The sequence below is a fragment of the Podarcis melisellensis genome (assembly GCF_964234715.1).
Source record: "Podarcis melisellensis genome assembly, chromosome: Z".
In the NCBI taxonomy this organism is placed as follows: domain Eukaryota; kingdom Metazoa; phylum Chordata; class Lepidosauria; order Squamata; family Lacertidae; genus Podarcis; species Podarcis melisellensis.
The window spans coordinates 15,512,540-15,527,626 of NC_138547.1; the positions used below are offsets into that span (position 1 = coordinate 15,512,540).

The 15,087-nt window shown below is 47.6% G+C and overlaps 1 protein-coding gene across 7 annotated transcripts in view; it reads right to left on the reverse strand.

Moving 5' to 3' along the window:
- PRDM12 (PR/SET domain 12) overlaps window positions 1–13,227 on the reverse strand; it is a 26,783-nt gene extending 13,556 nt beyond the window's left edge. For 5 of the 7 annotated variants that reach the window (XR_014164559.1, XR_014164560.1, XM_081896676.1 and 2 more), the window contains exons 1-3: window positions 13,067–13,227; window positions 8,053–8,212; window positions 6,044–6,441 (exon numbers count right to left, since the gene is read on the reverse strand). Coding sequence is in view for 5 of the 7 variants with exons in the window: in XM_081896676.1 (XP_081752802.1) it covers window positions 6,044–6,308 (265 nt within the window). In the remaining 2 variants the exon portion in view is untranslated. The remainder of the gene's footprint in view (window positions 1–6,043; window positions 6,442–8,052; window positions 8,213–13,066) is intronic. The other 2 variants (XM_081896674.1, XM_081896675.1) reach the window with 2 other exon arrangements.
- Between the last annotated feature and the right edge of the window lie 1,860 nt (window positions 13,228–15,087).

The window sequence follows — 15,087 nt, forward strand, 5'->3', positions numbered from 1 at the left end:
AAATATGCACTAAATGTGCGTTAAAAGTATGGTGCAATTGTGGAGAATTATTATTATTATTATTATTATTATTATTGGTGTGTGCACGTGTGTAAGCCCTTTTAAATTGGGAGAGATTGACTATGTTAGATCTATCCCCTGAGTGAGAACTTAGTTCAACGCAGCCTATTCATTCCAGTGCGTAGATGATCAAAAGCCAGGAGTGCAAGACGGCACAGGAGCAGTTGTACTATCTATAAAACACACTCTGTTAAACCTACATGGCAGTCCCCATTGCAAACACACGTCCCTTTTAAAGAGGCGATTGGACTTCTCCAGCTAAGACGCCAACACAGCAATGGAGACAAGAGAGGACTGCTGATCCAGAAGTGGAGCCAATACGAAGTTTGCAGAAGTATGAAAACCATTTTAAGAAAACTAAAAGAGGCACGTCCCTCTTGTGTACAAATGAGAACCATGGGAAATAAAGCTAATGGAAAGAAAAATAGGAAAGGAATGGAGTATTATGGTGAAGGGCACGGGTGGGTGCAAACATTTTATCACAAGCCTCACTTGTATGTAATGTTTGAACATATTTTGGATTCCACAGCTCAAGCCTTGTCTCTGTAACAAAGTACATCATATACACATAACAGAATGCTCTCCCCAGAGAGGCTTGCTTGGCACCTTCATTATACACCTTTAGGCGCCAAGCAAAAATGTTCCTCTTCAACCAGGCCTTGGGCTGATTAACATCTTATGCACTTTTAAAATGTTTTAAATGTTACGGGTTTGTGGTTTTTGTTCTTGTTTTTATTATGCATGTCGTGTTTTTATTTTGTATTTTATGTTGCGAACCGCCCTGAGATCTACAGGTGGTATGCAAATTTAATTAGTAAAATAAAATAAATAAACACTGAGCACCCGTAGAGCACCTCAGCACACCACAAAAGCAGGTGATAGTGTGAGCCACATCAGCATAACGCGTGGAGGAACAGTGTGCTTCCAAGCTATGTTCTCTTGAAGAGATTTGCGTTGTTCTTTAGCCATAAGGTTACAGCAATCATTTTTTTAAAAAAATGCTTACCTCTGAATATCAGGCGCCAAGAAGAAAGAATGGGGTGGGCTGTCCCTTTAAACCCGGCATTTGGCTGTCCTCCACTGGAAACAGGATCTTAAAGCAGATCAACCATTTTGTCTGATCCATCAAGGCTCTCCCTATATGCTCTTAAAATCACTTACGCTCTGGAAATGTAGCCTCCACATTCAGGAAATGGGCCAGTTACCAATTTGCCTATCACACGTACGCACACACACACACCCTACAAACACACAGAGACACACAATTGTCACAAACCATCACTGTAGTGTGTGGGGGACCCTTCTCTGTTGAGTGGAACCCTGATGAGTGAACTCAAAGTCTTATCTTGATGACCCCACAGACCCCTGCCAGGAACCAACCATACATACTAGGAATGCACACGCTTTCATGATAATCCACACAGACACACATCTACAAATCACGCTGAACACAATGCCCATGTGAGGGTACGTGGAATACATAGGTCCCCCTTGCCACACCACCCAACCACAGACCCCAAAAGCACAATCACTTGGCCCTCAGTCGTCAACTTAGAGAGGTGTGCGGATGTTTGGGGTAGCTGTGAATTGGGGTCATCATGGAATATGTTGGCAGAGGATTATAGCCCACTGAGTTTTACTCAGAGTACACTCACTGTTGGATATAAGCAAGAGTATTGGGGGCTCCTGGGTGTGGCTTTCTCAAGGAAAAGTATGCATTGGTTAACCACTTGTTTAAGATGTCCCCACTGAAACTTTAAGTTCCACTTCAGGGGAAGAGGGAACGTCCGTGGATAAGTGGAAGAGCATCTGCTATGAGTGCAGAAGGCCCAGGCTGAACCCACCACCACCACAATGGCATCTCCAGGGAAGGCAGGGAAGATGCCCCACCTGAAAGTTTGGAGAGCTGATGGTGGTTAGTGTAGACAATACTGAGCTAGCTGGACCCAGGGTCTGACTCAGTGTAAGACATCACTTTTTGTTTTAATCAGTTACTTATTCAGAACCATGGGGACTAGGTCCTTAGTTATAGGGAAAGGCTGCAGCTCAGCAGCAGAGCATCCACTCTGAGTGCAGAAGATCCCAGGTTCAGTCACCAACGGCATCTCCAGGTAGAACTGGGAAGGCACCCAATCTGAAACCCTGGGAAGCTGCTGCCAGTCAGTGTAGACAATACTGAGCTAGATAGTCCTAAAATCTGGACTGGTATACAAGCAATGTTTGTGTTCCAGTTGTGCATTGATTCAAATTCCTGCTCATTTTGCTGAGTGGGGTCTAGACATCTGCTGTGCACAAGTCTTGTCCTATTCCTTGCATGGGCAGTGAGAAAAACAGCTCTCTTTCGTCCACATTCATGGGGCCCTTTTTTTTGTTTCAAAGCAGCTCTGTTGGCCCACCCCTTTCCAGTGGGCTTGCAAACCCTCCCCCTCATCAGTGGCGCCATCAGGGCAAGACTTGTCTGGGGATCCTCTCAGCAGAATAAGCTGGAGCCCCCACCCCTCAAATGTATAACTGCCACAGTTGGAGCTAAGTGAAGTTAATGCACATTACCAGCTGAGCTGAGGAACACAGGGAGCTCCACATACTGTAGCTCCATTTTGTTTACACTGACTGGCAGCAGCTCTCCAGAATTTCAGACCGGGTTTCCCTCCCAACCCTACCTGGAGATGCCATCTAGGGTCAAAACTGGGAACTTTTGCGTGCAAATCAGGTGCTCTACCGCTGAGCTATGACCCTTCCCCTAAAAGCAAATTAAGTTTCTAGTCCTTGTGGTTCTGGGGAAATAAACATATTTATTTTGCAGGAACACAAAACAACACACACAGAGGCAAATGATCATCAAGTCCAGAGTTGAAAATTGTGTGCTTGCTGGTTTCCCACAGGCATTTGGTTGGCCACTGTGAGAACATGACCGCCAGACTAGACAGAACCCCTGGCCTGATCCAAGCAGAGATCTTTTGGGGATTCTAAACTGCGCCCCTGCTAACCTCACACACAGAGCCTTTTCACTCACAGATCTTCATTGATGGGATGTGCAGCACAACGCCCCTTGACTGAGGCCCTGTGGGGTGCATATACCCCATGGAACGGGGTGGAGGAGAGCTGGTGCATAATCTTTTACAAGCCTCCCTTTCTAAGCCAACCTGGGAAAAAGTGGGATGTGGAACAAGGGGGTTCCTGGGCTGGAGGGTGGGGGAGGGTGGAGAGGGTTAAATAGTGTCCATTGCACTCCATAAAGCAATTTGTCACACTGTTTAAAGTGATCTGCATTCATTTAAGTCCCTTGGATAGAAAATCACTAATTCTAAATTCATTAGCCTTTGGAGATCGCTGTTTGCCCGTCCATGGTCGGCCCTGAATGCCCTCAGAAACTTGTTCTAAAAGGCCCAGGAATTTCTCTGGACAAAATGGGAGAGATTAGCTGGTTGACATCCCCTGAAAGGCCACAGAATGGAGTTTTCATGGCAAATTAAGAAAGGAACAGTAATCTTCCAGGGAGGGTGGGGGGAGTGTAGAAGCAGGGAGTCACGGAGATGCCAGCAGGGAAAATAGACTGTCCTAGGATTGATGAATGAGGGGAAAGCACTTGAGACATTTTGAAGAAAAAGAAAAATGTGACCCCCCCCATCAACCCTTTCTTCTTATTCTCTCCACCCCCCTCCCAAATTGCCCTTTTAAAGTTCTTGGTTTAAGTGGGAATTTCTCCCCCCCCCCCACCCCGGCCCTCAGGTCAGGCCCAAGTTAACTAAATGAATTTAAAATTTCCTTTATCAGTCAGCTGCTATTACACGCCTAATAAGAATTTAAATGCCAAAGGCTTTTCAAAGAGAAAGAGAATGAGGCTCATACTTTTTGGGGGGTGAAGAGCTAAATTCAAGGGGAAGACAGGGAGTGAGAAAGGCAGAAATATATATATATATATATATATATATATATATATATATATATATATATGCAGGTTTTGGTGTCCTCGGGTGTCTTCCCGTGTAAAAGTTGGGGTGTCTAGGCGACGTTTCGACGAGGTCTCACTCGTCATCTTCAGGCTGGTGCTTTCGGCTTCTTGTTACTGGAACAGCTCTGTTCCAGTAACAAGAAGCCGAAAGCACCAGCCTGAAGATGACGAGTGAGACCTCGTCGAAACGTCGCCTAGACACCCCAACTTTTACACGGGAAGACACCCGAGGACACCAAAACCTGCATTCCTGTACCCGTGAAAATCTACGAAAGCATATATATATATATATATATATATATATATATATATATATATATATATGAATAATAGATTTAAAAACATATTTGGGAAGGAGGTCAGAATATGGCACAAATTTACACTCTGGTTATGTTGAGGGACAGAAAAGTATGTGTTTAGTTCTTCTGTAAGGGCGGGTGAGGAGAAGGAGGGGAGAGGTTTTTGGAGACCATTCAGAGAACACTGATGGGAAAATCCCAGTATCAGAGTGCTTTCAGAATTGGTCTATTAGGCTTTTACAGAAGCTGGATGTGTTGGCTGATTGATTGGTTTTATTTTGGGGTTTTAATTTTTATTTTCTCCTGGGGGAGCGAATCAAGGTCTCCTGTTTCTTCATCCTTTTCCAGGGGTGGGTGGGGTGGAGATCCCAACCTGATCAAGCTTTTTAGATTTCCTTTTGAGGACAAGTAAGTTACTTCCCATCCGTCCCCCTCTAGGAACACATACTTTTGCTGTTGCTGCCGGCATCCTTCTATCTCGAGGGACAATGGAAGAGAATGCTACGGTGGGGTAAAATGAAACTGTTGGAGAGTTACAGCGCCTGCTGTGGAAGCTGCCTCCATACTGACTCAGACCACTGGCTCCATCTGCTCAATATTGGCTACACGGATTAGCAGTGGCTTTCCCAGGATTTCAGGCATGGTTTTCCCCCAACCTGGAAATGCCAGTGAGACCTTCTGCATGCAAAGCAGCTGCTCTACCGCTGAGCTACTGGTCTTCCCCTTAAAAATAACTAAGATGCCAGTCCTCGTGGTTCTGAATTCGAGTTTGATTTAAGTAGGGACATGGGGAGCTGCCTTCTACTGAGCCAGACCAGTGGTCCATCTAGTTCAATATTGCCTACACTGACTGGCAGCAGCTCTCCATGAGGTCTCTCCCAACTACCAGGAAATGCCACTGTGGATTGAACCTGGGACTTTCCAGCTTTACCGCACTTCCCTTTATTTCTGGGGTTGCAGAGAGCGCAAGGAGGGAAACTGATGATTTTTAGCAAGACTTTTACGCGTAGCTGGTTAGAGAGGGGAAATTATTTTCGAAAACCCATGCTTTGGGGGGAGGATGTGAGATGAGAGGCGGAAGAGGGGGTGCTGGAAATTACCCAGCACGTTTTTCTTGTGAGCCAGGGGTTCTAAAAGAACTTTGTGTCTCGCAGATTTGGGGAAAGGAGATCCCTGATGAATCCACAGGCGGAATGGGATGCCTTTAGGGCATTTCTTAATAAAGGCACATTTCTGTTTAGGCGGAGCTAATACTGTCGAGAGGAGAGCTACCTCGGGGCTTCATCGCGTCCGGTTTCAGTGGGAGAGATTTCGAAAGCGCACCTCAGTTTTCCTCCTGGAAGGCAACCTCCCCCCTCCTCCCAAAAAGTACGTCTTGGAGTCCCGCTGAATATTGCCCAGGAATGCAACACTCAGTTTATAGCCCTCTTCGGGGTTTTTTTTTTAACCAGACAAACTTCCTAAGGCTGTAACCCTAACCCACTTACCTGGGAGTAAGCTCCAAAGGAAGCAATAGAACTTACTCCCAAGCAAACACGACTGGGATTAAACTTCTCAGCTGCCATCCTGACCCCACTTACCTGGGAGCAAGACCAGTTAAATGCAACAGGACTTACTCCTGAGTAGACACGGTTAGGTTTGAGCTTGGAAATTATTCTCACACACCCTTCTAGACCTCTATTCACACACACACATCGACCCTCCAGGAGGTCTCTGAGGGTTATAGACTCACCTCCAGAGAAGGACTGAGCCAGGACCTCCGCCGTGAAGGCCGTTTTGGGGTTGCTGTGCGCCCCTCCTCCGCCTCCTCCGCCTCCACCGCCACAGCCCCCGGCGGCCTTCTCCTCGAAGAGCTGCTCGCCCAGGACGTTCCTCCACCGGCCGTAGAGGAAGCTGTGCAGGATGTCCGACGTGATCACCTCGGCCAGCGAGAGCCCGGGCCCCTTCAGCCCCCCCTTGAGGACCAGGGCTTCCGCGGGGAGCACGGAGCCCATCATAAGGACAAGGTGGGGCGAGGCTTCAAGGGAGATGGTAGGTTTTGGGGTGTGGGGGAGTGTGTGTGGAAGTGGGGGGCAAGCTTGGAGCTGGGGTCTGCGTGGGGGTCAGAGATCCTGGGCAGCTGGCTCTGATCTGTTCGGGGAAAGAGAGAGAGAGAGAGAGAGAGAGAGAGAGAGAGAGAGAGAGAGAGAGAGAGAGAGAATGAGAGGGAGGTGGGCTGTCCCAGGAGCAAGTGGAGACCCCCAAGCCACTGCCTGCTTTGCAAGTGGCAACAGAGTCTTCTGGGCCCAGATCCTGAGGGCTGGTACTATATATGCGCTCCGATGACCCCTCTAATTGGTTATTAATAACCCCCCCTCCTCTACCACCCTGACGTCGCAAGATAGACTTGTTCTACCAGAAGGAGCCAGCGCTTGAGAAAAGGGAGAGAGTGGGAAGGAGGGAGGGGGGCCCTCCTCCTTTAGAGGGGGTGGGGGCAGCTGATCTAGGCAGAGGTGGGGGGAGAGGGAGAGGCGGAGAGTCTGCCTTTCCTAGCCCACCCTGAGCCCACCAATGGAGGCAGAGACAGAGAGAGGCAGGACGATGTGTAGGAGGGGGGGGGGGGGAGAGAGAGAATCACATCTTTCGACACCTGCTATTTCCAAAGGTTCCTGGCACGCACAAAAAGCCTTGCCAGCCTCTTTAAACAACTCCCGGGAAGACTAGAGAGGAGAAGAGAGTTTAAAAATTAAAATAATAATGTTGATAATAATCTAGGAAGGGATTCTGGCACACGCAGAGATCTCATCGCACCTGCAAGGTCCGGGGATCTATCCCGCCCCCCTCCCTCGATTGGAAAGAGGGGTCTTTTATTAAAGCGCAAAGAAGGGAATACTGAGGCTAGGATGAAGTGGGTCTTCATTAATGGGGCAAGTGGAGAGCCTCCATACACCTGCCCAGAGGTGTAAGGAGCGAGCGATCGGCTGGCGTTCCAGCCGAGAAAGAGAAAACGACGAGAAAACGAGAACCGGGAATCTTAGACGTGAAACTGACCCGGGAAATGGACGAGGCGCGCTGCGCTTGGGTTGGAAACTGAGAGACAGCGCAGATCGGAGGGGTCCTCTTACGTTTTCGAAACAGTATGAATAAATATAGATAGATACTTCTCCCACCTGCCCCAGCTCCCAAATATTACGCAGACCTCCTCAAAATTTCGAATCCTGCTTCCCTTAGCAAAATCCACAGCACGCGCGCCTTAAGATGTTCGATTCCTTCCTAAGAGTTTCTGAGCTAGTGGAGACGGGGATCCGCGCGCTTCTTTGGACGCTCGTTTCCACCCAAGCGCTTTCTCTCCCAATCCGATCGCCAGATATTATGGACACAGGTCGTTTTGGGAAGAGACGGGGACGTCGGGCGAAGGAAAAGGGGGAGCTGAGTCCCCATAGGAAACTCGGGGGCGCTCTCTCTCACGCAAAGATTGAGGGTTGTTCAGGAAGGGCAAGTCAGATAGAATTTCAGTGTAGGATTAGGTGTGAGAGAGATTGAGAATAAGAGACTATACAAGAAATTGTATTAAGCAGATAAGTCAAGAGGAATTTTCTGAAGCTCTGGAGCTTGTTCGAAGAACGTCTCTACCTAGCTGGATGGATGGGGCAGAAAGAACGCGAAAGCCGCTCTGTGGATACGCTGCTCGGAACCGCTTTTAAGCGGCAGAAACGGGAACGTCTGAATAATAATAATAATAAACTAGCCTTACAGAATTACCTGGGTGAAAATACAGAACGTCCTGGTCGTGTGTTGATTTTTTAAAAGCAACAATCTTTATTTGTCTCACGCATACCGTACGCGCTTTTTCGTTTTAAAAACGAAAATGTTTTTTCATAGTTGATGTTTTGAGGGATGATCAAGAAAAGAATCAAGGATTCTAAATAAAAACAAATATTCCAAATCTGTCAGTCTCTTTCTTTTTCAAATAACGCCGCCCCACTTTTTTAAATCCGGAGTGGAACTAGATTAGAGAGAGAGAAGCAATTTGTTTTTCTTACATTTCAGAACAGAAATCTCCCCCTCCCCTCTTTAATACCAAAAATGATAATGTCGACGGCTATCGTTATAACCAATGATAATTAGATACGGATCGGTTCCCCTTCACCACCAATTAAGTTGCCTCAAACCGGATCAAGAAGCGAAAACGCTTTCAAATCCGTTTAGGCGCCTACGAGACAGGGGTCCAGGTCTAGGATGTCGTCTTAAAGCTTCGCAAAGTGCATCATCCCTAAAACTCTCCGGCGGAATACAGGATCTGCCCTTTTAGGCTGAAGGCTACGGGACCGAGAAAGATTTGATTGACGGCTGAAAAACCCCCAGTAGGAAACATTTTTATTTTATTTTCTCCCCAACATCCCCCACTTTTCTAAGCGTCAGTTACAGAAGCAGATTATAGTGGCGACGCGCTATTTCTCTCCATGGGCATAAACACAGTCCTGAGAGAATAGAGGGTTCAAAAACAAAACAAAAACAAAACCCAGGCAGCCATCTGCGCAGCCCGTAACCAGGTTTGCAAGTCCCGAACAGGTAATCGGGAGTCTCTTTCCCAGGGGAAAACGGGCACTGCCAGGCTCCTCGGAGCGGCCACCTTTCGCTTAGGGAGGATCCGATATGTAAATCGGAAAGGAACCCAGAATTTTTATTATTTCTATTATTACTATTATTATTATTGGCGGCGGCGGCGTCATTAAACAGAACCACAGACATCTGAAATAGGCTAAAAGCAACGCCTTAAACTCGGATTTAGGGGCGCAAAGTTTATGAACAGTTGATACAGAGAGAGAGAGACGCACAAGCGCACGAGAGAGGTAGATAGAAGAAACACGGAGGCACATACATCAAGATAGACAGACTGACAGACAGACACGCACACCCACCAGAAAGAGAATTAGACATCCACAATTAGATACACGCAGAGTTAGATAGATATGCACAAAGGTATACACGCACACGCTATAGAGAACGAGCGAGAGAACGAATTAGATGAGTTAGATAATACACATCGGTACGCGCACGTTATTTAGAGAGAGACGAAGAAAGTTAGATACAGAGAGACACACAGAAAGACACGCAATATATAGTTATGCACAGATATACACGGTCACCCCCCCCCCGCAGTCTTCCCAGCTCAGCACCTCCTCAGTCGTCCCCTTTGAGATCCTCACTCTTCCCCTCCTCAAAAGGTAATTTTGCCACTGGTTGGAGGACCAACTTCGCAATCGATAGGTGCGGGGGGGGGGATAAAATATATCCGGCCTCACCGTCTCCTAAGAAGATGTTTTAGGTACAGAAATATATAATATTAAAAGATTTAGAGGGGGAAAGCTATTCTCCAAATAAATGAGTAAAAAGTCTGTTGTGTCTTTAAAGCTCCCTGGATTTCTTAGGTAGAGGCGTAGGAAGGCTGATTTGCTTTGCCATTCAGGTCAATAGATATGAGGCAGGGAAAGAGTTTGCATTTGACTCTTTGTATTGTATGACGCGGATTCTCACAACCGCTTTACACGGATCATCTATTTCGCAAGACGTTGAGGTTGAAGACGAAAACGGAGCGGGGAGGTGAGGTTGGGAAGCTGGAAACCTCTTTCCTTTGACAGGCTTTTGTGATCGCTGACCCGGGTTCACACGGGTTTCCCATCCATACTAGCAAAGTTGCGCCTGTGCATGTTTTGCTTGTTGCACGTACGGGTTTGTTTGTTTTTTTAAAAAAATTCTTTAGTAAGAAAGAAGCTTGAAACGGTGGAGTACAAATCACTTGTGAAGCAGCGCGGCCCCGTGGCAGATTCATCAACACGGAGTAAAAGGATCTGATCATGGATAGGGTGTTTTAATTGCATAAATTTTATTGCTAAATGAAAATTCCGGACGGGAGGAGAATAGAGTACTCTCTTTCGCAACAGGCATCCATCCGCGCTTGCGAGTTGCCACCTTTCTTTCCTGGGTTTGTCCTCGCGCCTTTAACGCGCCACTCGCGTTTCGGAGGGGAAGCTGCGCGTGGGGTTCTAATCCTAGGGGAAAAAACTCTCCCAGCTGATTATTTTTGCTTGGCTGTTGCTGGTTAACAAAAGTAGGGGGTGCGGGTTGTTGACGTGAAACCCAATATGCTTTATCTCTGTAGAGACTTTTTGCTTCTCCTGATCGGAGGACACACTGCAAGGGACGAAGCTCGCGTTCAGCAAAGGCTTCCAGCAAGGACCCATCAGCTGCGCATTTCAGGCAGGGGTTGTATGAGAGGGAAAGTTTGCAAATCACCCGGAGGGCTACTCATGAGCATATTAACACTAAGGCTGCCCAGGGACTTTACTAGGCACCCAGAATATTAGGAGAACAGACACCTGTTTATGGGCCATTTGCAAAGTTAGAAAGTACAGCTACAAATGTGGGGTTTAAATGTCACAGGAAGCCAGTCAGTTCCATCCAAAGCATCAAAAGTAAGTTATTTGACTGTCATATCTCTTCACCTATCAGGAAAGTTCCTCAGCTAATTTGCATCCAACCTTCGGTCACCTTCCAAACCAGTTCCACTTCAACGTCAGAAAGATCATTCTCAGAATCAGTTCAACTGTCCGTCAGTTACTCCCATTTATTACTCCCCCAAGTCATCCCTGGGGAAAGTCTTCTCAATTTAAGAAGCACATAGTTAAACTCTAGAATTTAGACCCAGAAGAAGTAGCAATCGCCACCAACTCAGATGGCATCCAAAAATTAGGCAAAATCATGGAGGACAAAACTCTTGATAATATCCTACTCAGCCACCATGAAAAAGCACACACCCTTCTTTTGATTTCCTCTGAATCTGTTACTCAGAAACACTCATGACAATTGGGGGCCCAGGCTACGTCAGCCTAGCAAAGGCTACCACCCTGGTAAAGTAGCCTGGATGTGGGACCTCATGGAGACTCACCTGCAAGCTGCATTGGCTTATATCATGGATGGGGGAACTTTTTCAAAACTTTAGGCAACAGCCTTTAGGACAGCCATGTCTAGAGGTAAGAGAGCTTTCAAGTCCCCCCCAGCCAAAATACATGAACGGAGGATGAGGGACGGGGGATGGATGACAACCCAGATTCAGCAGCTCATAACTCATCCTTCTTCAATAAGCCCCTTCACAGGAAGACACCACTTCCAAGTTTGCTTCACATAAATTCAGGTGCATCCATTACCAAGTTCTGGAGCACACCCTACAGGAGCTGATGTCTCAGCACTAGCCTGGCTCAGACTGAAAGTCTATATAACAGGTGAAAACTCTGCCCCTTTCTGGCACTCAGGAAGGCTCAACTCTGGCACATGCCTACACAAGCTTCCCTCACCTCCAGAGCAGTCTTGTGCAGTTGGCTCAATTACCCTGGCCCTGGTGGCCACTCCATTAGGGCAAATTAGCCCCCACCTGCTTTCCTTTCTTACCTGCAACCAGTCCAAGGGGCAGCCCTGTCTGCCAGCTTTCTCCTTCTTAAGTCTCGGGTTGCCCTTGTAGAACTCAGCAGGGACGATGATTGGGGCAAACCTAGAATTAGTTTGTTCTGCCTGTCACTGGCTGTGGCGCCACCTACTGTTGGGCTCCCTGCCTTCCACCCTACCAATCCCAATGAACACCATCCATTGCTAGTCCTGGAATTAATTGGGGGGGCAGCTGGCCCAAGTTCCACCGAGAAGCTGAAGCAGCCAGCATGGGAACCTTCAGTGCTGTGGCTGGAACTGTGGGATCTGGAGGTTCTGCTAGTGTGGGAGTCCACAGGGGTATTTAGGGAGGCTTTTCACCGGAGGCAGTTTTAGGGCAGCACAGCAGTGCTTTAGAATGGTGTGAGAGGCGGAGAGGGATGCCAAATTTTAGTGTTGCACAGGACACCACTAAAGTCCGAGAGCCCAAAGTCTGCCACTGCTTTCGCATACACCCTAGGAGGTTCTGGAGGGCACACTGTCACCTGCAGGCACCACACTGGCAAAGCCTGACCTAAACAGCCTCCATTTCTTCAGCTGAACTGCATGAGGTACTTAGATGTGAGGCTGCACTGGTGGATTTGACAGAGGGCCAAGAATGTTTTTATCTCCAAGTGACTCAGCAAATAGATTTCTTCAACTTAATGCGGAGCCTAAACTGACTGCCAGGTCTGAATCGTGGAAGGGATCTATGGTAGGCACCCACCACTCAGACCAAACTGGTCTGACCAGCTGGTGATATCTGAGGTACTGAATACAGTGGTACCTCAGGTTAAGAACTTAATTCGTTCTGGAGGTCCGTTCTTAACCTGAAACTGTTCTTAACCTGAGGTACCACTTTAGCTAATGGTGCCTCCCACTGTCGCCGCACGATTTCTGTTCTCATCCTGAAGCAAAGTTCTTAACCTGAGGTACTGTTTCTGGGTTAGCGGAGTCTGTAACCTGAAGCATCTGTAACCCAAGGTACCACTGTACTGGGGGGCGGGGGGATGGGTTTGTGTTGATATGGATTGGGCTGATTCCTTATTTAATTATTGGCTCCACCTCTTTCAGCTTTTTCTGTGCCCCCTCTTTAAAGAAACACACAATCCAATCCAAACCAGTGCAATCCAGTGTGAACTACTCTATTCTCATATTGTATCATATCATCATATCATCATATCATCATATCATCATATCATCCTATCATCATATCATCATATCATCATATCATCATATCATCATATCATCATATCATCATATCATCATATCATCACATCATCATATCATCACATCATAGCATGGAGATACATACTTGCCTGGGCTTTAAGATAATAACCTGCTGTCTCCTGCCCAGCTTTACAATGTTACAGATACCACAAGCTGGATACACCCCCTCTCTGAAACTGCAGTCGGGATATAGAAAATTCTAAGCCAGATAGACCCCTAGGTCTGACTCAGTAAAAGTCTGATGAATTGTGGCCAGAAACAAAATCAGTATCCACTGCAGCGTTTACGGGATCATTGTGACATCATCCCTATGAACATTTGTGGCCAAGTAGTCATGGGACGCAGGTGGCGCTGTGGGTTAAAGCCTCAGCGCCTAGGACTTGCCGATCGAAAGGTCGGCGGTTCGAATCCCTGCGGCGGGGTGCGCTCCCGATGCTCAGTCCCAGCGCCTGCCAACCTAGCAGTTCGAAAGCACCTCCGGGTGCAAGTAGATAAATAGGGACCGCTTACCAGCGGGAAGGTAAACGGCGTTTCCGTGTGCGGCTCTGGCTCGCCAGATGCAGCTTTGTCACGCTGGCCACGTGACCCGGAAGTGTCTCCAGACAGCGCTGGCCCCTGGCCTCTTGAGTGAGATAGGCGCATAACCCCAGAGTCTGTCAAGACTGGCCCGTACGGGCAGGGGTACCTTTACCTTTACCTAGTCATGGTTTGGCAGCTGTGATGCTCAGGAGTTGTGAAAGTGTGCGCAGAAGGTCAAAGAGCACCGGTTGTGGACACTTGGCTACTTGGTTGTGGACACTTCAGGAACTAGCTTGGCATAGAGAAAATGGATGCAGAAAAGTTTTGCTCCCTCTCTCATAACACGAGAACTCATGGATGTCCAACGAAGCTGGATGTTGGAAGATTGAGGGCAGATAAAAGGAAGTCTTTCTTGATGCAGTGCATAGTTAGACTGTGGAACTCGCTCCCACAGGAGGTAATGATGGTCCCCAACTTAGATGACTTTAAAAGAGGAATGGACTGATCAATGGAGGTTAAGAGCTGTTTAAAAGTGGAACAGACTCCCTCTCCTTCCTAGGAGGTTTTTAAGCAGAGGCTGGATGGCCATCTGTCTTGGATGCTTTGGTTGACATTCTTGCATGTCAGGGGGTTGAACTAGATGACCCTTGGGGTACCTTCCAATTCTATGATTCCAAGGCTAACAATGGCTTCTAGCCGTGATGGTTACATTCTGCCTTCACTGTCAGAAGCAGTAATACTTCTAAATGTCAGTTGCTGAAAACCAGAGCAGAGTACAGTGGACGCTCAGGTTGCGAATGTGATCCATGCGGGAGGCACGTTCGCAACCCGCAGTGCTGTGTCTGCACATGCGTGGGTCGCGATTCGGTGCTTCTGTGCATGCGCAAAGTGTGATTTAGCTCGGCTGCACATGCGTGAGTGCCGAAACCTGGAAGTAACCCGTTCTGGTACTTCTGGGTTTTGGCGCGTCCGTAACCCGAAAACGCGCAACCTGAAGCATCTGTAACCTGAGGTATGACTGTACTCTTGTTCTTGGGTCCTGCTTGTCTCTGATTGTCCACTATAAGAACAGGATGCTAGACTAGACTTTATGGGTCAAAAGCAGCACTTTGAATTGGGCCTGGGAACTAATTGGCAGCCAATGCAGTCAGGCCAGGATCAGTATAATACTCTCAATACATCTTGCTTTGGTGAACTCCTTGGCTGCTGAATTCTGCACCAGTTTAAGTTTTCAAAGTGTCTTAAGAGGCAGCCCCACGTATAAACCATTGCGGTAATCAAACTTGCAGGTTAACAGAGCACAGAGGACAAAGTTTGGCAATCCCTTTCCAAATAGGGGCGCAGCTGGGGCACCAGCAGAAGCTGATGGAAGGCACTCTGCACCATCAAGGCCACCTGAGCCTCGAGCAACAGCAAAGGATGCAGAAGGAGCCCCAAACGGTGTACCCATTCCTTCAGAATGCACAAATAGTGTCTCTGCTTTATCTGGATTGAGCATCAGTTTGTTGGCTCTCATCCAGTCCATTACCAAGGCAAGGTTATGTTGAACCTCAGATTTGGGTTAGTTTCTTTCATCCCATATTTGGA